This window comes from Camelina sativa, chromosome 7 (genome assembly GCF_000633955.1).
Source record: "Camelina sativa cultivar DH55 chromosome 7, Cs, whole genome shotgun sequence".
NCBI lineage: Eukaryota > Viridiplantae > Streptophyta > Magnoliopsida > Brassicales > Brassicaceae > Camelina > Camelina sativa.
Window position 1 is genome coordinate 29573245 of NC_025691.1, and position 26425 is coordinate 29599669.

Sequence of the window (26425 nt, forward strand, 5' to 3'; positions counted from 1 at the left end):
CATCTGCACCTCTTCCCAACCTCTTTTTTTTTTCCAAATCTTTTGTTTATATATATATATATATTAACTGAAATAAATAAGAAGGAAGGATTGCAGAAAAAAAAATAGAAACAAAAGGTGGAAAATAAAACTCTCTGTTCTTCTTCTTCTTCTTCTTCGTAAGCCATTACCATTTCTTGTCTCTCTGTTCTGTATCTGTACTTTTGTTTACAAAAACAAAAAATATAGATATATCTTTTGCTGATGTCTTCTTCTTGATAAAAAGATTTTCTACAGATTTTTTTTTTCTAGTTAAATAATTCTTGAGAAATTACAAAATAAAAAAAAAACTTCTCTGTAAAACTTTGTTTTCTTCATCTGTGTTTTGATTATTCTTTTTTTTTCGTTTTTCTTATTCGAACACATAAATTTCGTCTTTTTAATTTCTTCTTGTACTACTAGTTCTTCTTCGATGACTTCTCATGTTCCAAAACATCCTCGTAAATGTAATCTATCTTTCCCACGCACGCACACACGTGTTTAATCAATCTGTCTGTGTTCTTCTTTACAAGTCTTTTTAACTTTTGCGTTTGACCTTTTTTTTTTAGCTCAATCCTTTATGTGTGTGTATTTGCTATTTATATATATAGTGCTCTGTTTCTTGTGATTAGACTCATATGTCTTATCTTCAATACTACTATATTATATCATTTTTACGCCTGGTTTGTTAGTTTTTTTCGGTACGACTAAATATTCAGACATCAGTTCACGTTTCAATCCTGTCTCTTCTTCTTCACATCGATAAGAAAATAAAAGGCATCAATAGATTTCTTATGTTAATTTCTACTCAAAATCCATACATATATATGTCTTGTGTACTGATTGGTTTCTTGGTGGCTTTCTGAATCTGATCCCTTTGGGAACGTTTTGTTTATTTTTTTTCAGCTGCTATTGAAAATATGGTGAAGAATCTTAGAGTGGATCCTCTTGCTAAAGTCACTGCTTCCACCACTTCCATGGTAAATTCAGTTTCTCTCTTCTCTGTTCTTTTTTTTACAGATGATTGATTCTTTTTTTGGGGGTATAATTAAGGATGATTCATCAGTATGTGTCTCCTCTTGTTTTTTGCAACATTAAAGGTTTCTGTAAAAGAGAAAAGGAATCAGTCAGAGCCATATTATGAAACTCTTGAGACATATCAAGGCCTGCCTTGTCCTTATGGTGGCTACTATGGATTCTACTATCCAGGTTTTGCTTCTTTCTATTTACACATCTCATAACATATAATATATTTTCACATATGTTTTTGGATGTTCATAAGTCACAATCACTTGTGTTTTGATATTCAGGTGTTGATGGTTCAGTTGGAGAAGCAAAGGATAACGGATACTATGGTTATGGAACAGAAGTTCAGTACCCGGTAATCAAAACCTTCCTTGTCGAGAGAGAATTTGAGGAGTCTAAGATTTTTTAAATGACAATTTTCTTGATCTTGATTTTAAGGTAATGCAAGGGGAAAATGGATCTTTGATCTACTTGATGCCAGGGTTTCAATCTTATGATGCTAGCCAAGCTTATATGCCTATAAGTACCGTTGGTGTATCGAGTCAGGCGCTTCACTCGCCCATGTATGCAGCTCAGGGTTATTATCAGAACCAATTTGGTTATGGAGATGTTTCATCTCCGACCTATCTATGGGACCCTGTTGGAGACAAGTATGTGTATGGCGTTGCTTCAAATACCCAACCCTTGAAACAGAACATATCTTCTTCAAGTCATAACCATAACAATTATTACTCAAGGAGCAAGAACTCCTTCACCGGTCACAGCATGGGAGATCGTCCCAAAACACCCCGAAAAGTAAACATTTGGCTTCTTCAATTCTTCTCTCTTTTCACATTTTACGACAAGATTTTTTTACTGATCTTCTTCTTTGGCTTTTGGTTGGGGTTAACAGGCGTTACAGAACAGCTATGCCCCACCCCCACTGCATAATCAAGAAAGAGGTGGCTTCGCATACCCCATGGATCCGGTGAAGAAAAAGTCTGGTGCTTTAAATCGTGATGAAACGGACAAGGCTAAAGCGAGGAACAAAGAAAATGGTAATAGCACGAGCGACTTAGCAAGTGGTCAAGATCATATTACCAATGGAGAATGTGAGTCTTGTACGTTGGATGCTGAAGGGAATGAAAGAAGCAACGGTGTTGGTTCTGTGATCAGAAGGGATCAATATAACCTCCCTAGCTTTCAGACCAAATACGAGGAAGCGATATTTTTTGTGATAAAATCTTATAGCGAAGACGACATACACAAGAGCATCAAGTACAATGTCTGGTCTAGTACTCTCAATGGGAACAAGAAGTTAGACAGTGCGTATCAAGAATCTCAGAAGAAGATTGCAGAGAAAAGTGTAAAGTGCCCGGTTTTCCTATTCTTCTCGGTATGCAAATAGCATTCTTTTTTTTTGTGATATCCGTATTCATTATATTGCAACATCTCCTTGGTCTCTGATCGGTTTTATTGGATTCTTCAGGTGAATGCAAGTGGGCAATTCTGCGGTGTTGCTGAAATGGTTGGGCGAGTGGATTACGAGAAAAGCATGGAGTTTTGGCAACAAGATAAGTGGGCTGGCTATTTTCCAGTCAAGTGGCACATGATCAAAGATGTTCCAAATCCGCAATTACGACATATAATACTTGAGAACAATGAGAACAAGCCTGTAACCAATAGCAGAGACACACAAGAGGTAAAATTGTTTTTTCAGAGGCTCAAGAAAGTAAATTATGTGTCTTGTCATCTGATACTGATCAAATATTTTCATCATATATATAGGTGAGGTTGCCGCAAGGAAATGAAGTGTTGAACATCTTCAAGAACTATGCAGCAAAGACATCTATATTAGATGATTTCGATTTTTATGAAAACAGAGAGAAGGTTATGGTACAGAAGAAGCTAAGGTTCCCTCCCGTATTAAAGGTCCTGAGTTTCTCCTCTATATATCTATCTCCCAATCATTCTCTTTACTTCTATGTATTCTTACGAGAATTATCTTACGCCTTTCATTACAGAAGAAAGAAGACCTGGTTGCTGATTTCAAAACAATGGAGTTATCTAAAACAGCCAAAGAGGGAAACGCAGATTTAACCGGGACTGTGAACTAACTAAACTAGTAGAACCTGTTAGTGTTTTTTGGTTTGGTTTTCTGAAGGATCAATAGAAACAGTCCGATTATGTCGGATTGCTTTGATTTGATAACAAGCTGAGTGCCGTCGTGTTCTAAGGTTTTGTTGTATGTTTGTAATGTTGGGTTTTTCTTCTCTTTTTGGTTTTGTGGGCTTGTTGTGCTTATGATGTGTTTTGCAATATGTAATCATTGGAAATGATGGGGTTTGATTTTAGATGCTGAAATGAGAAAATCGAGGGACAAAAATAAAGAGGTTTAGACATTAATTGCGTTTTCTACCGTTATAAACTCGCTCTCTTGAAAGAGCCTGCTTGGAAGTCAATTTATCAGAACATACCCAACAAAAATCATTGCGGGCTCGGGGATTGTCCACGTCCACCACGTGGGGTTCGACCACCACGAGACAGCAATCGTCCACCTCCTCGAAGGTTTACAGTTCGACCGCGACCTCTGACGGCTGGATTAGGAGCTCTAGCGGTTCCTCCAAGACTAGCTATTCTTTCTTCTCTTTTCAGTCTTGCTCTCTCAGTTAGTCTCACCATAGTTGAACTTTCACCACCTGGTGACGCAGCTCTTTTGGTTTCTTCTGTTTCTGGAGCTCCCCTTGAAGTAATAGCAGAAGCTTGAGTAGAGGAAGTGGGTGGAGCGGTAGATGCAGGGAAGGTTGTACCTGCTGTGGTCTCTGGCTTGACACCAGTTTCTGGTGCTTCTTGTTGATCATTAGCATTGTTAGGTTTATCAGAGGCTTCTTCAGCTGCATCACCTCCTTCATCGGTCTTATCATCTTCAAGCGGTGTTGTCTCAGTGGTTGTTTCAGCTTCCTCTATTGCTGTCTCCATCCTAGTAGGTGACTGTGTGGGTGTAGCTAGCGTCTCAGGTTGCACTTCTTCTTTCTCTGGACTTCTCATCATGTTTGCTATATCTGTAGCCTCGTCCAGATCTTCAAGTGTATCTAGATCGAGCTCTCCTTCCTCCTTATCGGATTCCATATCTGTAAGAAGCTCTTGGTTCTCTTGTTCGGTCTGATCCCTAGACTCTTCTTCAGTAAGGATGGTTTCTGTCTCAGTTGGATTTTCTGACACTGGTTCATCAGCTTTATCCTGCACTTCAGCTTCATTTTCTTGTTGTGCTTCCACAGATTCCTCTGCTGCATTCTCGGCTTCTGTTTCTTCATTGTCACCATCAGCGGCAGTAGTAGCATCCATCGAATCTTCTATGGCTGGCTCTTTTGCAAGGTTTTCACCTTCGAAAGCATCAGGTTGTGACTCAGATGTTTTTGCCTTCTTCGACGCAGGTGGTGCCATCTCAGAGCTGGTTTCCCCTTGAATCAGACTCTCTAGTTGTGGCTCGGAAACCAACGACTCAGCCTGGCGTTTACGAATAGGTCGTACAGATGTGGTCACTTGGCTCTCTGTTTCATGGGCTGCAGAATGTTTTCCATCATCACCAGCTCCTTCAGCTTCTGGTATATCAACATCAACTTGGGGAGATTCCTCGGGTTTGACAAGTTGAGGACGAATAATCCTCCTACTACTACCTGGTCTACGAACCTCAGTGCTTGGTTTCTGCAAAGTCGATCTCTTTTCTTTGTTCTCTGTCGCTATTTTGGGTGGCTGCTGGGTTGTTGCCACCGGAGCTTTTAAAGGTGTTGAAGAAGGGGCTCTCGCCATGGCCGAAGACTCAACTGCGCCAAAGATTAATTTCGTCAGTGTAAAATAAAAATATCACAATTTGGGAGTCGTTTGGGTGTGCTTTTTAGATTACCAGCAGCAGAAGTACCAGAGGAAGGTTCAGTAGGCTTTGTGCTGACTTGAGAATTGATGGCAATAGACCGAGCCACACGTTCAAAGTACTCTACAGCTGACACGTAAGCGGCAGCCTTGTCATTCAATATGCTTCCAGATAGAACCTGGACAGCTGCAGTACCCTATGGAAAAACAAAAGCGTTTAGAACAAACTGGTAAAATAATAATAAATGTGACCTAACATATGTATATGTACATCCAAATGACATAAAACATGTTACCTCAGGAAGATTGCCATCCGCTTGCTTCAATTTTTCCAATTCTTCAGAGAGATGGGCCAATGCTGTTTGATACCTCTCGAGCTTAGCAAACTCTTCGTCCACTTTTGTTTTCTCCTGATAAACAGATGGTAGGGAATATATGAACTATAACGTTATTGGGTGAAGGATTTCAAAGTGAAGAATATGGTATATAGTTTCCAATGATTCCTACAAGAGACACAAAAGTGAGGCTGGAAAGTATCGAACCTTTTTAATTTTTGTCAAGGAATCTCCAACTTCCTTCTCAACAGACTTGCGTTCTGTTCTCTCTTTAGTTAACTCCTCATCCTTTTTCTTCAAATCTTCAGTTTTTTTCTTCACCTCCTCTTTCAGTGTATGAACATACTTATCCATAAACTGCAGTAAAATTTCAAGTGTACAAGAATACACAGAAACACTAAAAAAGCAGATATGAGGGAGCCACATTCAAATACGAAATTTTTACTACCTGAATTCTATGCTCTTTTTCTTCTCTCTCCTTAACGGCCTGCTCCACCATAGCATCAGTTGTTGTTCTCTTTCCAGCTTTCGGCAGCAATAGAAAACATGAGCAGATACATACATAACTTATCCAATAGGATTTAGAAAAGAAAGAATAAATAGTTACCTTCTTTGGCTTCGTCCAACTGTTTAGAGAGTGACTGGTTTACTTTGTTCAAATCCTCCTTCTCTTTTTCGTATTTTCTCTTCATGACATAATAAAACATCGCTATTTTAAAAGGAAAACATCTATGAGTCGTAAACAAAAAAAACAAAAAATAAAGATTCGAACCTTGGTCGTATTTAAAGAAGAATAAGCTCTCTTGAACTTTTCTAACTCTTGTTTCTGCTTGTTGAACTCTGACTGCATAGTAGCCTAACAAGAAGTAACAGAGACAGATAAGTAAATCTACATGGGGTAGTGCTTCTTCTACATGTAAAAATTAAAATGAGCTCAGCGAGATAGTTCTCATTCTACCTGTGCTTGCTGAGCGTCATCTAACCTCTTCTCCCTCTCACTCAGATCTTTTTTGCAGTTTGTTAGCTCCTTCTCCAATAGAGATATCTTGTTCTGCTTCTCTAACAGAAGTTTTTTAAAATCTTCAACATGAGCATCCTTTACTTTCATTTTCTCCTAAAAATCATATTATGGCGTCAAAAAGGACATGAGAACTTAAACCGAAAAGCACAGTGGAACGCTCAAGAATCGAACAAATTATTTAAACATCTGCATAACTCAAACACTATTAACAAATAAATCATCAGATATTCATCAGCCAAAATGACAATTGTCATACATTAGAGTTCTAGATGCGTTTGATAATCGATAATGCAACTAGGGAGTAGTCCCAAACTAGAAGAAAACCAGGATCTCTCATTGACCATACCAATATCAAATAGATAAAGCGCCTTATGTTCTTTAACCAGATGGGTCTAGGAGCAAGAACTAAGAACTAAGTAACCTTCAGCAGACGGTGGTAACATTCATGCATTGACATTGTAACTAATTTCAAGACAGCAAATATAGTGAACTCTAGGGTATCAAGAAATTTCGACAACGCCATATAATCCGTATAGGCATTACCTCTAATTGCCGCACTTCATCTTTGAGGCGATTGTAGTCAGCAACATCTATGTTTCTATATGTCTCCCGCAACTTCACAAAGCAAGAAATTGTAAGTACAAACCAGTAACAAAAAGTAACTGAAAATATGAGATGACGCAAGAAGTTTATAATGACTTGCCTCATCAACCCTCTTTTTTTGAAGATCTGTCTCCATTCTTAGTCTTTCCATCTCTTTCATACACAACTCCAACTCCGTTTGCTTTTTCTTTAAGAGGTTTTCGAAATCTTCTGATTCCATCCTAGCCTTTTGAGCTACCTCACGCAATCTCTGATGTTTTAAAAAAAGTTCAGTCATTCGAGTGAGATGAAGGAAAAGAAATCTATTTGAAGGTTCCATTACGAACCTGACACTCCTCAAAATTGTGTTTGTTTTCCTCCCTGAGTTGCATGTTGCTTTCACGGAGCAAGCTCATCTCACTAACCTGCGAGGAGAGCTTTGAAGTCAGAAAACAATAATAGTTTCAACCCAACCAATACATCAGGAATCCAAAAGACAAATTCCAAGTTGAAAATATTGACTTTGACAAGATAATAGAACTCAACTAAGAGGAACTGAAGCAGCAAGATCATTAGTCCATATGTTATATTGTTATCAGATATCAAATCACCCAACATTACCTGAAGCTGAAGAGATTTGATTCCATCCTCCGTCAACAACGAGGCTCTTGTACTGGCGCGCTCAGCTTTAAGTGATTCCCGGGCAGATTCTGCCATCTTCAAGGCACTCTCAAGCTAGACAAAAACAAGTTGCAAAAAAAAATTCATACCGCAGCCAAAACTATGTAGTAGTGGAGGAGGTTTTCCCTTTTCATGTGTGCATGGTTGTTACTCAAAAAAGGATATGGTAGGCAAATAATGGATAGGATTGGAGACATCAACTCACTTGCGATTGCAGCCGTAGTTTCTCCTGTCTCATTAGTGAGATCTCAGTTTCAGCCTGTCATATAAGATGCACATGACTTAGATAATCCCACCGTATAGAGAAGGGGCAGAAAGAAAGAAAAAGCAATCCTACAAAGAATTCTCTTACTATTTCTTTGGTTCTGCGTAGATAGTTAACTACACTTTGCAAACCCGAATCTTCAGGTTGATCTGTGTCAGTGCTCCCAGATGATATTTTTCCAGAACGACTGTCCTTCTCAGCGGAGTTGAGATGCTTAGCCTCAAGTCTACTATGAAGTAGTTTGTTCTGATGTATAGAGAAATTAAGAAAAGTGAGTACTTGTAGCAGAACCACATGCAAAAGTAAGCATTGTTGAGCATAAACAAATTGGATTAAATAATGTCAAACAGATAATCAACGAGAGGTGCTTTTGTCATGCATAGAAAAAAATAAGGTTGGTCAAAATATAATCGTAAGAGATCGGGAGCAGACGCCACCTGTTCATTGAGTTCATGATACTTATTCTCAGCCAGATTCTTTTGCTGCTCTAGCATCAATTTCTGTTCACTCCACTTGGCATTAAGTTCAGACTGATAAATACCAAGAAATTGAATCGACGTGTCACAAATCAGATATTATTATAGAAATATTCAAAATCACAATTTTAATGAAGTTTTGTAAGGTAGAAGTTACAATTTCAATTCCCCGTGCATCAGCTAGTTTACGTAGTTCAGATGCCTCCTCTTGAAGGGCTGCTAAAGCTTGTGATGTTTTTGTAAGCTCCTGAATAGTTTCAGACTGCAGAATAACCTGTACTCCAAAAAAAAGTAGGAAACAAAAAGAGAGATCGTTGTAATATTATGAAAAGAAAGAAAGAACAGAATCAGTAGATGGCAGTAAGACCTTATGTTATGACGAAACTAACTAACAACTATTTCATGTAATATAAAACTCAATTCAGAAAATATCTGATGACAAATGTGCAGTAAAATAGAGAATCCAGAAGACCACTGTTTCATGAAATTGAACAACAGGATAAATAATAAAATCTGGTCAGTATCTAGATAGGATGAATAATAAAATCTAGTCAGTTTCAAAAACCATCCAATAAAAACCAACGCCAACATGAATATGCACGATGGTCACATGTTTCTTCAAATAGAGAGCTTTAACCAACCTGTCTTTCATAATTTCTCTGAGCAACACGCCATTTCTCATGTTCCATCTCCAGCTCATTCTTCAAAATGGACATTTGGATATTCACTGCTTCCATTTGGGAACTGCAGTCAATCGCACACCATCAATTTAAGAATGAACATGCGTCTGTGTGTCCACGAGAAAATAAGATACTTGCTCTACATAATAGAATATTTACTTTTTAACTAAGATTTCTTCTCTCAGACTTGCAATTTCCGCCGATGCTGATACAAGAGCATCTTCTTTTCCTGCAGCAGCAGTGGCTAGTTGCTCGGACTTCTGTATACAGTCATTTTCAAGTTCTGACACCCTCTCTCTAAGAGCAACAAGCTCTGCTTCCAACGATCTTTGTCTCTTTTCAGCCTACAAACAGCCATCAGTTGTAAAATAAACCTACAGCAGATCTAATTCTATCGCAGAGGATAGTTGCATATCTATAAGTGATCTTTGTTTCATCCAAACACAATCACCAATACCTCAAGTCTGAAGTTCTCATGGGAAGATTCCATCTGCTTTAACGCAGTTTCATTCACCTGAGCTATACTCTTGTACTGCAAGATGGTTCGCAAGATCAGTTCCCAGTCACAATGAAATCAAAACTAACTTATTCATTTCAAGAAGTACCTGGAGCATGTGGCTTTTGCTAGATTCTACGTCTCCCCTCAATTTTTCGATTTCTTCCTTAGCGATACGCAATTCAACAGACACCTAGAGGAAATAACCACCACACCCAGAAAAAATTAACAGACCACCTTACACAAACAGATATTGGATTGCTATGCCACAAGTAAAAGGTAAACTCAAACAATAGCTCAAACAAAAGCCTCAAATCTACATCATATAATTCATCAAGCAGATCCTAAATCCTGCATGAATCACATGTATAACATGAGCAGTCTTTTTACAAATAGATTGCAACCAGGAAATCGGAACAATACCATAATTACAAACTTAAAGTCACATCTCAGAATTTAAATCTGCGAAGAAATTGAAGTACTTCACTGACCTCATTATCCGAAAGAGAAATAATTCCACCATTGTCCATATCAAGAACCTAAAAGTGAGAAAATAAATCGTTATAAACTAGTAATAGCAAATTCCATCCAGGACTCTGCTGTTCGCATTTAACCCCACAATTCAATTATTAGAGAAATCAAAAATATTTACCTTAGGATCTGACGCTCTTATCTTCTTCTCCAAATCAGAAAGTCTAGCCTAATTTTGCACATGCAAAGTAATAATCAATTATAAAAAGCCAAAAATGATCATGCCAAAATATGAATGGACGGCCCACAGCCGTAAAAAAAAAGTGGAATGACAATGTCGTGATTTTCTGGTAATTGGTTTGGGCCTATTCACAAGGGGTAAAATTTATTGCCACCAACACAAACTACATGCAAAGACTCCCTTCACAAAAGTACCACCAATGGCAATCCAGGAAGGTGACCTGGGCTATTAGGGTATGCAACCTAGGTGCCAGACAGAGTAAACGCGGACAGATGCTGGTGATTTGCCGCACCTTGATGCAGTACGGAATAGCTTCATGTATTCATGAGTCTATGTTATTAAGAAAGGTGAAATAGACTTGAAACAGTACCTCAGCCACAGAAGCCCTGGACTCTGCTACTGAGACAGCCTTCAAGGAATCAGCCAATTCTTTTCTCATTTCTTCTACCTGCATTACAGCTTTGTTCAAAGTTTGATTGCTGTCCGAAGTAATATTCCGTGCACTACTCCTTTCTTCTTGCAATTCTTTCTTAGCTTCAGCCCATTCTCTCTGTGAAAATAACGGTCAAAAAATCAGTTAACTTCTACTCGTCTGCATGATAATTTTGAAGAAACCTAAAGAATGTGACAGCAAAAGATTAATCAAATATGCTATAGACCTCAGATTGCTTGATAATAATCAGTCACTTCTACTCATTTATACATGATAATTTTGAAGAAAACTACCGATTGAGACAGCAAAAGAATCATCAAATATGCAATTAACCTCAAGTTGCTTGATATGCTCTTCTTGTTTCCTTCTCTCGGCAGCTCTTGCTTCCTGTATTGGTAAAGTTAAAAGTTATTTCATTTTTAATCGGTATCACCTAATTTGTATAAAATTAGTAAACTAAAATCAAAGGTGATTTTCTTACCTCACGAACTTCCTCTGTACTTTGTACAGTATCCAATGTAGCCTGCACAAAAACAGGTCAAGACGAGAAAAAGAAAAAAGAGTACGCACAGCTTAAGACAATATTTGCACTACTGTCATGTTTCCAACCTGAAGACGGTAAACTCTCTGAGATAGAGCAGAAACTTCATCAGAAGCTCTTTTTTCGGCATTTGATAACACCTCTTTTTCTTGTTTGAGAACCGAGACCTATAGATGACTGTTAGTATTGAAGCAAGGAAATCATTAATTAAACAGAGTGATGGATGTACAACCTCCATAGACAATTTTCTGCAAATCTCTTCCGCTGCGTGCAGAGACTCGGAACTCTCGCGCAATTTCCGCTGGTGGTCAATGATTAACTGTGTGAACTCTATGTTTCTTGCCAAAACGCCGTTCATTTCTTCTCTCTACGATGAACACAGATAAGGTAAGAACTTTGAAGAACGCACAAGCTGCTGATGATATGAATTTATGAAAAAGATCACCTCGCGTTCAGATTCTTTCATGATTCCTTCTAGTTTTTCCTTAGAAAAATTTGCCTCCATCGCCAACTTATCTCGTTCAGACCTCACTGCAATTATCTCACTCCTAAAATCCAAAGGAGAAAGATGAAAACAACGCAGTTGATAATACTCACAGTAAAAAAATTACAGGAAATAATGACAAAAATTAATAGCTACAGTTTGAGTTTCATGGATGTATATACTACATTAGATATAACCATTGTTCATGTTGTTTCTCTATGTTTCAAGGTGTATGATTATACTTCATGTAAGTTATACAGGATAACTACACTGGTATTGCAACCACATAAGCACAGATAGTATATTCAGCAATCCACCTGCATGTGCAATAACCTTTAACTCTTCACTTCTGATACACTAGTATTTCCACACTTAATTACTTTTAATTGAATAGTGTTGGTTTGGGTTCTCAACTTGACTATCCAACAAAATGTGTTACATGTTCAGCGGTACCCTAGCTTATCTACACAAAAACTAATAACTTATCCAGTCAGTGATATATAAAAGTCAATAGGATGATAATATATACCTAGCCTTTGCAAACTCTTCCTCGAGACTCCGGATGCGTTCAAAAGCTTTTTCTTGAGCTCTTTTAGTAGCTTCCTGGAACAAGCAATCCAGTCAATAAGGCGAGTCCAAACAACTACTTTGATACGCTAAAAAGAGGACAACAAAGAAGAGGAATGAAATATTTAGCAATCTGTCATACCTCTGAATCCTCAAGCAGATGTAAGAAGTTCTTCTTTCCTGGCACTACAGCTACAAAAACACATCTCTGTCAGCCATTTTAAAGCAAATGTGCGACTGAAATCATGTATTCGATTTTATGAGCAAAGCATGTAACAGCCTGCAAAGCCTCAGCCTCTTTACTAACAAGATAAGATTTACAGAAAGTCACATAATATTTGTGCATACAGCATTAATTTTAATTACTGACAACTGAGATATACGAAAATAAGAAAACACTTTGGTAGATGTTCCAAATGCAGATGCTTTCCAACCTAACTTTAATAACTAAAGAAAATCCTAATAAGCTAACTTTTCGTTTGAATTTGAGAACAGCATCAACTATAGTCAAAGATTTCTTACATCCCCACTAAACCTTGACATCTGGGGTAAAAATTTGGAATGGCTTAGTTCACAAACTGGTGAACATAGCCAAGAAGCCAATTATTGAGGGTATTTAAGAATACGTAGTGCAGTAAGCTCATAATGATGCATAGAAGTAGAAGTAGAACCTGGAGACAACTCTGAAGAACGAGAATCAGATGAATGAAGTTTCTGTTCCTCTTCATATAATCGCTTATACATTGCAACCTGAAAAAGAACAAAATCACAATATCAATCATTGAAAAGAAATCCAACCTCAATCTACCAAGTGCTGTAACAGAGAAAATATTTTAAGGGTAGAAATGCTTACAGATGCGTGCAGTGATTCAATCATCTGTCCCTGCTCTTCAGCTCGTTTTAGTACGGTAGCTACCTTGGCAGAAGCTTCATCAGTCTTATCCTTCAGGTCTATCTCAAACTTTTCCTGACATTCCAAAAATTCTTTTAAAACTTCAACCGTACCATAGAAACTATGCAAAAAAAATATCCTTCTTACCTTCAGCTCCATTTCCCTACTTTCAATCTCCTCTGAAAGACTACGAGCAAGACTTCTCAGCTTAACATTCTGCTCAACTAATCCATTTATATCTCTGAACTTTAACTGAAATTTGTCCCAACATGAGGAAGAGCATTAATCATCCACAACTTATTTTGCAAAGTAAAATCTAACACAAACATGACGTCGAGATAAAGAAGCAAACTTACAAGATGCTCTGAAATGATTTTATCAACTTCAGATTCCATATCCATCTCAACATCAGATAGCAGAGGATAATCTTCGTCATCATCATCATCATCCCTGGCAGCTCCACATCGAAGTTGAACGTCACGACACTCCTTAAGTAGTATTGTAACCTAAATAGTGGAAACAAACACAAAATATCATTGACTAGGCAGGCAACCAACCAGGTGCACATCAGTCGGATAAAAGCTCAACTATTAACATAGCAAGTCATGTTAGTCAAGAAACTGAAGACCACCAAAAACATAATGAGCAGCCAAGAATAGATCGTCAAATTACCTGTTTCTGAAGGTCAGATATATCTTTCTGGAATCGTGTGTTTTCACGTTCCCGTCTCCTCAAGTCAGCCTATCAATCAGATAAATGTATAAGCACAAGAACGCATTTTGAACAACCACTATAATAATGCCAGCCAGGTACCTTTAGCTCCATAATGAACTTCTCCATCTTAGATTGTTCAGAGACAGAATCCTGAAGTTTCTGATTAACTAGACTATACGCTTCAACCATCCTCTCATACTCCCCTGGGAACAAAAACAGATTGCACATACGTAGGTTAGAAATTGGAAGACATCTTTGGAGAGTAAAATATATGGCTCTAGAAGCACATGATTTGATCATACCTCTTTCTTCTTGGATAAATCCGGCTTTCTCTTCTAATTCAGATAACACCTACAAAGCAGGATACCAAGAATACATTAAAAGGAATAGAAAAATGTTATGTTCAAGTTATTAGTGAACTGTGGTTGAAATTAATAGTGAAACATAGAGAGATATAGACAAAACAAAAGTGGAAAAGATTGGCACCTAAATGTGTAACAACGACCTAGTAAGTAGTGATAACAAGATAAGTAAATCATACCCGTTGAAGTATCATCTCAGCTTCCTTTCGACCTAATTGCTCATGCCTCAAGGCATCAACAGCCTCTTGATACTTTTCATAAATTTTGGCAAGCTACAAGATAAAAAGAGGGATTTATACACCACCAACAGAGTTGAAAAACTTTTAACTGGATGAATATACTAAGACTAAAACTCACACTCCATCCATCACGTAAGAGTGAAGCTGCTAGTGCAGTTCCTGACACACCAGCAGGAACCTTCGAAATTACTGCCTGGCTTTCCTCTATCATGTTGCTGGTCCCACAATCGTCACCGCGTCTGGACCAAGGTATGTCAGGAGAAAGATATGAGAATTTTATATGTTATGTGCACACTAGGAAAGTATAATCTACTTCGACAGAGCAAATACTCTTCCGAACGCACTTCACTGTAAACCCCTAAAAAATTTTAGATTACGTTATATTTCTAGCTGTAAACTTAGTGACTGCTGTATTTTTATTTTTTAGTGTTAGAAGACCCACATTTTGGTAGAGGTTATCAACATAAGTTGCAAACAAAATAATTTGTCTGGAAAATGGATCTCTTGAAAGAAACAAATATCACTTATCCCTACTTTTACTCATTTTTTGCTCGTTTGGTAAGCAACTGCAGCAAATCTGACTGGCGAGTATACAAAAAGTATAAGAATACATTATATATAATCATGTTCTCACAAAACAGAGGCATACCGTATGAAACTGCTGAAAGGTATCAGATTCAGCTCATCTACTTTCCTACTTTTCTCAATTTCTGTTTCACACTTCTCAAGTTTTTGTTTAAGGTCTTCGTTCTCCTGATTTGCAAAGAAGAAAATAAACTATATCACTAGAGAATAAATTTAAAAATGCACCGAAGAAAGACCATGTAGATCCAAAAGGTAAATCATAAAAACCACTTCTCATTAAAAAAAAAACTAAAAGAAATTTTGAGATCACAGAAAATTTTACTTCTCTTAGATTCTGAAAGCTGAATCAACTAATATAATAACTTTTAGAAAACAATCAAAGAATATCAATATATCATACTAGCAATTGGGTCTACACACAACACCTTCAGTGTAAGTTGAAAAGGATGCTGCCAAACAAGTTACCAGAGCTACGCAATAATAATTGATAAAGCAAACAAAACTGAAGGGTCTTACTACCTTCTCTAACAGCTGTTTTGTAGACACCTCTTTCTCAAGTCTATCTTTGTAACTATTCTCGACTTGGCTCAAGCGTTCCTGCGTAGTCATAATTAGAAACTCAACAGGGTAACATGGTAATACAAAAGTTAGAACCCTATGCTCTGATTAGTAATGGCAAACTTACCTCTAAAGCCTTAATAACACCCTCAAGTTCGCCAGCCTTCCTAGACCATTCCTCCGAACTTTCCTTGTACAGCTCAACAAGCTTGTTCGCCTATATAACAGCATGCGGGTTAGATTGGAAAAACAACACCTATGAAAGTCTATTTCTGAAACTATGAAATGCCTCAACAATATTTATGACATACTTATCTCTCCAGTCAGCTAGAAAATATGAAAAGAGGTTCAATGTTTGAAACCATTAGATTTGAAAACTTACAGTGTAAAGTTCAGCATTGTATCGCTCTTCAGTGGTCGTTGCTACATCTTTACAAGAGCTGAGGTCCTTTGGATACAAAGAAAAAAAGTAAATCCCATATCGGATAAAACAATAAGATATAAGACGAAATATTATTATGAGCCATAATTACCTCTTGAAATGAACTAATTTTGGTTTCCAGCTCTCTCAATCTTTCCTTATGCCAATTTAATGAACTAGAACACTCATTATCATGTTTTTCAGCCTGACAGAAAATTGAATGACACTAAAGTAAATGAACTGCACATAAGAAAAGAAAACAAAAGAAGTATTAGAAAAAAAATTAGAATATTGGCCTTACATCTACAAGCTTTGCTGACATGTCAGCTTCAAGATCAGAATGCCTTCTACGGAGTTCAGCGTAACTGTGGACTTTGGCTGTCAACTCCTCATCTAGCCATTTGGCATGCCTTTCCGTGAGCTCTTTCTCCTGTTTCCATCAGAAACCATGTGTTATAAACATTGTAAGAGGATCATCAACACTGTAGAGATTAAGGTAAGAATCTAAGGCATTTGGCCTAAAAAAAGGGTAATAAGCACATAGCCTGAGAACGTGCCAATTCTTATATATATATATATAAGAAGTCCAAATGCAAAAGCAGGCCACAATCAAATCTTAAAATGCAATCAATAATCTGACCTGAGAGAGACGACTGCACATAGCCTGAGAACGTGCCAATTCTGCGTTGGCTTCAGCTAGTCGGGCCTCCTTCTCTGAACTAGTGTCCGTCAGCTTAAGCTGAGAAATAGGACAAGAATTAGGGTTACAAGGTTGAAAAGGTGTATACATGGTAACAAAATAGGGAAGCACTCACAATTTTATCTAAGTAGCTCTTGATGGTGGAATTCTTCTCACTAATCTCGGCATCTTTCTGCTCCAGTAAATCCATCAGTTGCCTCTTGGACTTATGAAGCTCTGACATCTCCGTCGTCATCCTCTCCACCTCTCCATCCTTCTCAATCTGCATCGAAACAAGAAGACCAGTCTAACTATTAGGGATTCCAAAAAAAAAAAAACAAATACACTCCAACACATAAAGGAACAACGACGCACCGATTGTAAATGAAGCTGGTGCTTCTGCGCTTGAGACTGAGCAAGCTCAGCTAAACGATCGTCTAAATCAGACTGAAGCTTCGCGTTCTGAGATTCGAGGGAAGAGAAATCCTGAGATAGCGAGAGGTACTTCTGCTCGAGAAGAGAACAGGTCTGCTCCGCCGTGATGGAAGCAGCATCAGCCTTAGCACGTACACTATCCAACTCGGCGTATATCTTGCGTATGTACTCGTCGGCTCTCTCCGCAACCACCGACGCGGCGTCGCTCGATAGCCGCGCCAGCTCTTCGTCTGGCATAAACAAGGGCATTTTTTCGTGCCCTAGTTTCAGAAAATAACCGCGATTATATACCTAATGTTCTTCGGTTTCCCCCGACGAATTAGAGACGACGATTTCAATTTCACTTTTTTCGCCGGCGATTTTGGGTGAGAATGGAAGATGAAAAAGCTCAGGTAGGGCGAAAAGAAAATGCTATGTCTCGCTCGCGAAAACCCCAGGCGTGTCGTTTATACTTCGTCGTACGTCGGTTTATACAACGGCGTCGTTGTACGGTGGGCCGACAACAGGCCTCATGTTGGGCTTAAATGATAATTGTTTAGGTTTTAGTTTTCATTTTTATTTCGAGTTCTTAATCGTTCAGCCGTCTTAGCTCAGTGGTAGAGCGCGTGGCTTTTAACCACGTGGCCGTGGGTTCGATCCCCACAGACGGCGATTCATCAGACTTTTAGTATTTTGTTTTATTTTTACCAGAGTTCCTGTTTGTTCATCAACCTTGTGACTTGCAGGAACAAAAAAAAATATTAACACTTACGTTCATTGGTGAATTGATGCCACATATAATTTATACAACCAATTAAAAAAAAGAATCTATAATAGCTTGTAAATTAATTATATGAACACGTGATTTAGATATGAATTTTTAAAATTATAGATCAATTAATCGCTCACATGATTTCACACAAGTACAGCGGGGCTACCAATATTTGAATGAGAATTTCGATAATGCATCAACGGGACTATAAATAGTTTATATTGAGAAGACCCCAAAGGTCCAGCAACAACACCCAATAATGTTATATTTTACACAGTATTTCTGTGACAGCTTGACAATAATTACAAAATAAATCAATCACTCATCAACGTGATCAATTAAGAAAACTTGATTAGATTCAACAATTGCTTATAATAACATCATGGTTATGGATGCAGCCCACATCTTATAGGGTGTTGAAGCAATGGTGAAGAAAGCAATATTGATAGGGATCAATTATCCTGGAACCGAAGGAGAGCTACTGGGCTGTATCAATGACGTTACGCGGACGCACAAATCACTTGTGGAACTGTTCGGATTCTCGGAGGAGAACATCACTGAGCTGATTGATACTGACAAGTCTAAAATCCAACCCACTGGCAAGAACATCCGACAGGCGTTTTCGGATCTTGTTGAAACAGCAAAATCTGGCGATGTCCTCTTTGTTCATTACAGTGGACACGGTACGAGGCTGCCGCCAGAGACCGGTGAAGACGATGATACTGAGTTTGACGAGTGTATTGTTCCCTCCGATCACAATTACATCACCGGTACGTATCTGAAAATGATACGTTAGTACGTTTTGCCTTATTCCAGGTTTATAATTTCCATTTTCATATGTGTGTTATGGTTGGTTCTGTTCTCAGATGATGATATCAGAGAAATTGTGGATAAGGTGCCCAAAGGCTGCTCCTTTACGTTCGTCTCCGACTCTTGTCATAGTGGTGGTCTCATTGACTCAGCCAAGGAGCAAATTGGAGAGAGCTTTAAAAAGAAGCCCAAGAAAGTATTCAAATGCCCCTTTGGACTTTTTAGTTCCAAACGTGTTGTAGTAAAAGAAGAAACATCTACCAAGACAGAACAGAGAGACGGTACTGAAAACAGAACCAATGCCAGAAACAGATTTCTGCCACTTGAGACTTCAATCAATATGTTGAAGCAGGCTACAGGAAAATATGATATCGAAGTGGGGAACATTAGGGCGACACTTTTCGATGTGTTTGGAGATGATGCATCCCCAAAAGTGAAAAAGTTCATCAAGGTAATTCTAAGCAACTTGCAGGAGAGTATTGGTGAGGGTTTAATGTTGGGAAATATTGGAAAGCTAGCAACAGATTTTTTTACTGAGAAGCTGAATGATCAAGAGTTTTTAAAACCGGCGATCCAAACACAAGTAGGGAGCAAGAAAGAGGTTTATGCAGGAGCATGTAATGGGGAGCTCGGGAACAACGGTATTCTACTTAGTGGGTGCCAAACTGATCAATTTTCTGCAGATGTAGGCTCCAAAGTAAAAGCTTATGGAGCATTTACTAATTCCATACATACTATACTTACTGAGACAAAGGGTAAGATAAGTTACAAAGATCTGGTTTTGAAATCCAGGAAGTTACTTGAGAAACAAGGGTATCCTCAACGACCCGGGTTGTATTGCAGTGATTGTTACGTGAATGTTTCATTCATATGTTGAAAAAGAACTGTCATGTTTGTACTTTTCTTTTACAACATGTGGACTTTGGTGCTGAACAATAATCTGTGTGATTTATATTGTTTGTTGTAAGTTTTCTTTGAATGGAAAGTGTTCAGTTTGAAATTCAAACTTTGAATCGTATGAGCGAGCCTCAAGGTACACATGACACATCGTTATGTTAAATAAAAAGGTTCTATCGACTTGTTCCTCATCGTAAAAGGTGATTAGAGTTTAGGATTTCATTTCGCTTTCATATAGCTGTGTGTATAAGCCAAGTTTGATATGTTGGACGTCAAGTACTTTAAAGAAACATCCATCACTGGATCACGATCCTGATTATATACTTTCACTTGGCCTTACAAATCATCATCACTTAGGTACTTCTGCAAACTTGAGTTATTATCGACCAAGTTACAAGAGTTTCCAACATACAGACAAAAACCCAATCCCAACAGGAACAAGACAGAGAAAATTACCCAATACCAACAGACAACGGATGAGATAATGTTTTTTGGAATTTTAACATTAAAACCAAAAAACTTGAGTTATTACAAGTACAGTACGTACATGCAATTCTTTTATTCGATCTCATCTTTTCACAGATTAGCATAAGATGACTAATTTATAAGCTCATTCAAGGTCACTTTTGCTACTTGAAAGACATTATAAAAGAATCTTAATACATGACGATCAAAAGTAAAAGCGCATTCTGATACTCATATTGTCCAGCCGTCTTAGCTCAGTGGTAGAGCGCGTGGCTTTTAACCACGTGGCCGTGGGTTCGATCCCCACAGACGGCGCATTAATTTTACGTTTTTAAATAAGTCTATAATTTCCACGTGCCAGCTATGTCATTAAAGAAACATAAAGTTAGTCCACTAACAACGACCTATTTTGTTTTGTTTAGTACTAGTAGTTATTACATTTAATGATGATCACAAATCTCAACGAAGAATCGTTAAGATCCAGTTGTGGTAGCTTTCAGACAAAGAACTCTTGAAGGTTGCAAGAATGGTGAAGAGAGCGGTACTGATAGGAATCAACTACCCAGGCACCGCAGAGGAGCTACAAGGCTGCGTCAACGACGCCCGTCGGATGCACAAGTGCCTCGTTGACCGGTTCGGATTCGCGGAGGAAGATATCACGCTGCTGATCGACTCCGACAAGTCGTACACTCAACCCACCGGAAAGAACATCCGTCAGGCTTTGTCGGAGCTCGTAACGCCAGCAAAGGCCGGTGACGTGTTATTCGTTCATTACAGTGGACACGGCACGAGGGTCCCACCGGAAACAGGGGAAGAAGATGATACAGGTTTTGACGAGTGTATCGTTCCTTCCGACTTAAACCCAATCCCTGGTAAGTAGATCGATACTGTATTCGGTAGTTAGTATTTTTATGGGATGATTTCTTGGTTACATACATACATGATGTAAAAACAGAGTGCTCTGTTTAGGGCTAGTTTTGAATATCTTGATATGTACGCTGATAGAAGTGATGGGGATTGTTTTTTTTTTGTTTGGTTGATATCGACGCTGTTTTGTGTGTTGCATTGCAGATGATGATTTCAGGAGTTTAGTGGAACAAGTTCCAGAGGGGTGTCAGATAACGATTGTATCAGATTCTTGTCACAGCGGCGGACTCATCGATGAAGCTAAGGAACAGATTGGGGAGAGTACCACGACGAAGCCAGACCCAGAACTAAAAGTTTCTTCTTTTGAGTTCGACTTTGGGAACTGTTTGCATAGCGTTTTTGTGAAACTTCTTGCGTTTTGTGGAATCGGAAGCTCACATGTAGAAACGGACGAGATCGCAGAAGAAGTTGGAGAGAGTGATGGAGTTGTCAAATCAAGGTATCTGCCGTTGGAGAGGTTTATCGCACTTCTCAAACAACAAACTGGGCTAGACAATATCGAGATTGGTAAAATCAGACCGACCCTTTTCGATGCCTTTGGTGAAGATTCGAGTCCCAAGATAAAGAAGTTCATGAAAGTGATTCTCACCAAGCTAAGGGAAGGAAATTATCAAAGTACGTTACTTGGTAAGATCGAAGAAAGTGCTCGTGGGTATATAGAAGATAAGCTGAACGACGAAGACTACGTGAAACCTGCAATGGAGGCACATGTGAAGAGCGACCGTGAGATTTATGGAGGAGCATCAAGCAACGGATTGTATCCAGACCGAGGGATTCTGTTGAGTGGATGTCAAACAGATGAGACATCAGCAGATGTTAAGAAGAAAGGAGAAGCGTTTGGAGCGTTTAGCAACGCTATCCAAATGGTTTTGTCGGAGACCGGTAAAGATAAGATTACGAACAAGGAAATGGTATTGAGGGTAAGAGAGATTCTGAAGAAACAGAGGTTTACTCAGAGACCAGGATTGTATTGTAATGACCGTTTTGTGAATGCTCCATTTATATGCTAAATATGGTGTGTTGATTGATTAGAGGTTCTTTTTTCACTCCAGACTACATATTGTGGATTGTAGTGGACATGATAACTATTGATTTATTTTCTCAAGTATGTTTATTTGTAATAATACCCTTCATCTACGCTAATTATTTAAGGGGAAAAAGATAGTCAGCTACACAAACTATTTCACAGTACATGACCACATATGCCAACTTTAAAAATGTATATTCAACTATACAAAGTATATGTATTGTATGGCCACATATACCAACTATATAATATCGTGTGCTTAACATCACAAACATCTTATTCCGGTACACTGTTCATCAGAATTCGGTGTTGACCATTATTGACCGGCGTTGACTGATGTTGACCAATAAAAATAGGCAAATTTTGTTTTTTTGTTTTTAGTATTAGAAACCAAAATAAAAAAATTTAATTAAATTATTTAGGAATCATTTATGGTGTTTAATAATTAAAAATATATATGGATCCAAAATAAAGATATTATATATATATATATATATTCCATTCACTTAGTCTTATAATAGTTACCTTTTTTCAATTTCAAAACTTAAATAAAATTGAAATAAAAATCATTCATAAGATATTAAAACTTAAATTCAAACCAGATAATTTTATTGTAATAAATCAAATAAGAAAACTACTAATTTTAACATTATTAATTTAAAAACATCAACTTCTTACTTAATTTATCTAAATAGAAAATTAATATTATTTAATATTCTCAACCACAAAAAATATTTCTACAACAAAAATACTTAGAACCAAACCCAATACATATCAAAATCATTAGAACCGAAATTTTTTATAATTCACTTTTATTAAGAATTAATGAATTATTATAATATCTGAAAAAATATTAAGGCTTTTTCATTTCACTTTTATTAAGTTTTGCAATAGAAAATATATTGTATATATGTTAATTTATCCAGTCTTATAATAGTTAATTTTTTTCTATTGCAATTAAAAACATCAACTTATTATTTGATTTATTTAAATACATTTTTTCCACAAAAAATAAAGCAATATATTTGATTGTAAACAACAAAAAACACACAATATTTATTTTTAATATATAGAAGATAGAAGATCCAAAAATTGATTTTGCAAAACAATATATTTGACGTAAAAATATTGACTATTAGTTTAGCTTCAAAATAAAAAATACTAATTATAAGAATGTATATATTAAAGATGTAAACAAAATATTTAGTTATATAATATAGAATATGTCTTAATTTTTTTAAAAACTATAAACTATTTCATATAGAAATTTAAAATTTTTGGTTTTTAATAGTATACATAAAAAAAATTAGAATATTTTTTTGGTCAATTTTGGTCAACGCTGGAGTAAGTCAACCGGTGTATCAGAATTGTATGTTTATGGTGTTAATCACATAACGTCATATAGTTCATGCATATGGTCATACAATACATCTACTTCGTATAGTTAAGAGTACAATATTATTCGTGTAGCTAGCAATTTTTTCCCTTATCTAAGTATCAACATATCTCTGTAGTCTTAGTTGTCATTGATAATATTAAATTGAACAATGTAGTTTTCTTTTTTTTGTCGTTCTAGTGTGAACATCAGCAAGTGGTGTTTAATAAAGTCCTATAAAAATTTTGAACAATAATATTTTAAAATAACTACATTGTTCAATTATCTACTAATCAAGTGGAGTAGTTTAGAATAATGTTTAAACTTTTTAAAGCAAGGAAGATAATTTACTTTTTCTGTGTCCAAAAAAAATACAATTAGCTTGATTAGAAGAAATATAACACGTGTACATTTTATGGAAACAGGATAGTTGGATTTAAATATTTGTATTGTTAGAATGAATAAATAAATAAATGTAAGCATTTTTGGTGAAGATAATTAGATAAAAACTAGGTTGTGTGCAAGTTCCATCAGACTTATGATACAAGGAATCTAACTAAGACCTAGGAGACTTTGTCCAGTTGACTAAAGATAGAAGGAATCAAGCCATAATAATTGGCTGATTAGCTCAGCAAAGCGACGTGCTTACTGCTTATAACGTGAGATTGTTTGCGCTCTCAAGAAAGAGATTAAACTATGAATAAAACAAATTAACAATTATCCTTTTCTTAACATTTTAAAATGATAGTCCAGCAAAATTATGACTATTTCTTATAAGCTAACGAAGTTTCGTACGTTTTCAAGTAGAAATTGTTACTTATATCTGACGTTTGTGTTCAAGTTAGGTTGTTTGATATGTGGTTATTCAAATTTATAAACTTGATTACAAGGAATATGCAACCAAAATGAATATAAATTATTTACACTCGTATACAAATTTGTATTAACTTTGACTAATAAAATATCAATTATCTGAAATTTAAAGAAAGATATTGATAAAATCAGAGCTTATAATTTTCAAATATCTTCTCGAATTATTTTATTTTATTATTATTATTATTTTTTGTCATACAAGAACGCGACAGAAAAAGTCATACCAAAAAAAAAACTATAGGGGTCATTAGTTAAATAATAAAGATGATTATAAAAACCCATGAAGGGTGAATCATCTCAGGATCAGAAAAGGACTGTCAAGCATAGTTTTGAAATATCATCAATGGCCAAGAAAGCTTTACTGATTGGGATCAACTACGTGGGAACGAAGGCAGAGCTACGAGGCTGCGTCAACGACGTCCGTCGGATGCATATAAGCCTCGTCGAACGGTATGGATTCCCCGAGAAGAACATCAAAATGTTGATCGATACTGATAGTTCTTCGATCAAACCGACCGGTAAGAACATCAGACAGGCGTTGTTGGATCTCGTTGAACCGGCTAAACCGGGTGATGTTCTCTTCGTCCATTACAGTGGACACGGGACTAGGTTGCCCGCGGAAACTGGAGAAGAGGATGATACTGGTTACGATGAGTGTATTGTTCCTTCCGATATGAATCTCATCACCGGTAAGTGAAAAAAAAAAAAAAAAAGACTATGCACGTTGACTTTTATTTTTTCATGTTTACGTAAGAATTTAAACTTTTCCTTTACCAATTTAATTTGTTTGATTTTTGTTTTTTTCACGTTTACGTTCATTATATTTTCTTAAGTCACAATTTTAAGCATGTTCACCAAGTGGTTTAACTGTAAAACCAAAACATATATAGCAAACATAAGGACCTTTAGTGTTGTATTTGCGTTTGAACTTTAATAACCTAAAATTATGAAACAAAAGAAAATATTTGATGTTAGAAATATGAAAATTTACTTTCTGATATTTTGCTCTCATGTTAATACAAAACCGGAAACTTATGTGTTGAAAACTGGTGGATTATGTGAAAATTTTGGGGGTTATTGTGCTAATTAATATATGTGATTAGGTTTTGAATTAAGATGCTAAGATTTTGCTAACCTTTTGATATTGATATCTGATTATTAATCTTTTTATGGGGACTCTGTTTACAGATGATGATTTCAGGGATCTTGTGGATATGGTGCCAAAGGATTGTCCCATTACAATCATATCTGACTCTTGTCACAGTGGCGGTCTAATAGATGAAGCCAAAGAGCAGATAGGAGAGAGCACGAAGAAGAAGGATAAAGACTTTGGAGACTGTTCAAAGATCAACAAGGAGACAGAAGCAGAGATAAATGAAGTGGGAAGTAGATCTCTGCCATTAGAGACTTTGATTGATATGCTGAAGCAAGAAACAGGCAACGATAATATCGAAGTCGGGAAGATCAGAACAACCCTTTTCGAGATGTTTGGAGAAGATTCAAGCCCAAAGGTGAAGAAGTTCATGAATGTGATTCTAAGCAACCTACAAGAGACTATTACTACTAGTCAAGCTGTTTCAGGTGAGATATTGGGATCAATTGAGAATCTAGCTCAAGAGTTTCTTGAGCAGAAGCTTAACGACGATGTGAAACCCGCGATCCAAGAGGTGTATGCAGGTGCTATCAATGGTGCACTTCCTGATAACGGTATATTGATCAGTGGTTGCCAAACTGATCAAACTTCTGCAGACGCAAGCCCACCAGGTCACCCTGAATTGGCTTACGGAGCACTCACCAATGCTATACAGATCATACTTAAGGAGACTAAAGGTAAGATTAGCAACAAAGATCTTGTGTTGAAGGCTAGGAAGCTTCTCAAGAAACAGGGCTTTGATCAACGACCGGGACTGTATTGCAATGATGCTTATGTTGATGCTCAGTTTATATGTTGATAAACAAGTTGGGGAGGTTTTTCGTTGTTTGTTGATTTGGTTCGTGTGGAATAAGTTTTATGATCTGTGTGTTTGTTGTAACATTGATTTGAATATTTATATGTCAAGTATTGTTTGTTCGTTCATTGGTTATGAAGTTTTCCCAATTCTTTTGTTTGGAAACCAATGAGGTAACATATCAAGCCACCCAAAAAGAAAAAAATAATAAATAAATCACAAAAAGACTACAGAGCTGCTTCTCAGGCATTGGTTATGGAGTTCTATATTTGACAAATATTTTCACTGATTGGCTGATAG

At 37.0% G+C, this 26425-nt stretch overlaps 5 protein-coding genes and 2 non-coding genes across 9 annotated transcripts; 6 read left to right on the forward strand and 1 right to left on the reverse strand.

Annotated features, from left to right (window-relative positions):
* Window positions 58-3379, forward strand: LOC104703281 (YTH domain-containing family protein 2-like). Of its 3 annotated transcripts, none has more exons than XM_010419289.2 (9): window positions 58-158; window positions 925-998; window positions 1119-1227; window positions 1329-1399; window positions 1483-1839; window positions 1937-2419; window positions 2513-2725; window positions 2812-2955; window positions 3048-3379. In XM_010419289.2, the coding sequence occupies exons 2-9, from the start codon at window positions 939-941 to the stop codon at window positions 3138-3140; spliced, it is 1530 nt and encodes a 509-aa protein (XP_010417591.1). In that variant the 5' UTR covers window positions 58-158; window positions 925-938; the 3' UTR covers window positions 3141-3379. The 3 variants fall into 3 exon arrangements, with proteins under 3 accessions (XP_010417591.1, XP_010417590.1, XP_010417592.1); XM_010419288.2 differs by lacking the exon at window positions 58-158 and adding an exon at window positions 381-485; XM_010419290.2 differs by lacking the exon at window positions 58-158 and adding an exon at window positions 390-795.
* Window positions 3401-17482, reverse strand: LOC104703280 (nuclear-pore anchor-like). The gene is made up of 48 exons (XM_010419287.1): window positions 16992-17482; window positions 16753-16899; window positions 16578-16676; window positions 16239-16367; window positions 16050-16142; window positions 15899-15964; window positions 15644-15733; window positions 15478-15555; window positions 15023-15126; window positions 14492-14612; window positions 14314-14406; window positions 14075-14123; window positions 13872-13975; window positions 13731-13799; window positions 13415-13564; window positions 13206-13310; window positions 13020-13133; window positions 12838-12916; window positions 12309-12358; window positions 12129-12202; window positions 11561-11663; window positions 11348-11482; window positions 11184-11282; window positions 11056-11097; window positions 10908-10961; window positions 10512-10691; window positions 10082-10129; window positions 9921-9968; window positions 9539-9622; window positions 9391-9465; window positions 9093-9277; window positions 8895-8997; window positions 8411-8527; window positions 8215-8307; window positions 7865-8023; window positions 7718-7771; window positions 7453-7566; window positions 7179-7256; window positions 6953-7102; window positions 6793-6864; window positions 6187-6342; window positions 6001-6084; window positions 5836-5914; window positions 5677-5753; window positions 5436-5585; window positions 5190-5303; window positions 4928-5090; window positions 3401-4847 (listed from the first exon to the last, which is right to left on the reverse strand). Exons 1-48 carry the CDS (start codon window positions 17298-17300, stop codon window positions 3511-3513), a joined length of 6276 nt encoding a protein of 2091 aa, XP_010417589.1. The 5' UTR covers window positions 17301-17482; the 3' UTR covers window positions 3401-3510.
* On the forward strand, window positions 17631-17702 carry TRNAK-UUU. The gene has a single exon. It is a non-coding gene; the product is annotated as a tRNA-Lys (tRNA).
* On the forward strand, window positions 18120-19589 carry LOC104703282 (metacaspase-5-like). Its single transcript, XM_010419291.1, has 2 exons — window positions 18120-18572; window positions 18669-19589. Exons 1-2 carry the CDS (start codon window positions 18227-18229, stop codon window positions 19487-19489), a joined length of 1167 nt encoding a protein of 388 aa, XP_010417593.1. The 5' UTR covers window positions 18120-18226; the 3' UTR covers window positions 19490-19589.
* Window positions 20218-20289, forward strand: TRNAK-UUU. The gene has a single exon. It is a non-coding gene; the product is annotated as a tRNA-Lys (tRNA).
* On the forward strand, window positions 20425-22047 carry LOC104703284 (metacaspase-7). Its single transcript, XM_010419292.1, has 2 exons — window positions 20425-20846; window positions 21046-22047. The coding sequence occupies exons 1-2, from the start codon at window positions 20501-20503 to the stop codon at window positions 21909-21911; spliced, it is 1212 nt and encodes a 403-aa protein (XP_010417594.1). The 5' UTR covers window positions 20425-20500; the 3' UTR covers window positions 21912-22047.
* On the forward strand, window positions 24474-26260 carry LOC104703285 (metacaspase-6-like). The gene is made up of 2 exons (XM_010419293.1): window positions 24474-24865; window positions 25365-26260. The coding sequence occupies exons 1-2, from the start codon at window positions 24520-24522 to the stop codon at window positions 26126-26128; spliced, it is 1110 nt and encodes a 369-aa protein (XP_010417595.1). The 5' UTR covers window positions 24474-24519; the 3' UTR covers window positions 26129-26260.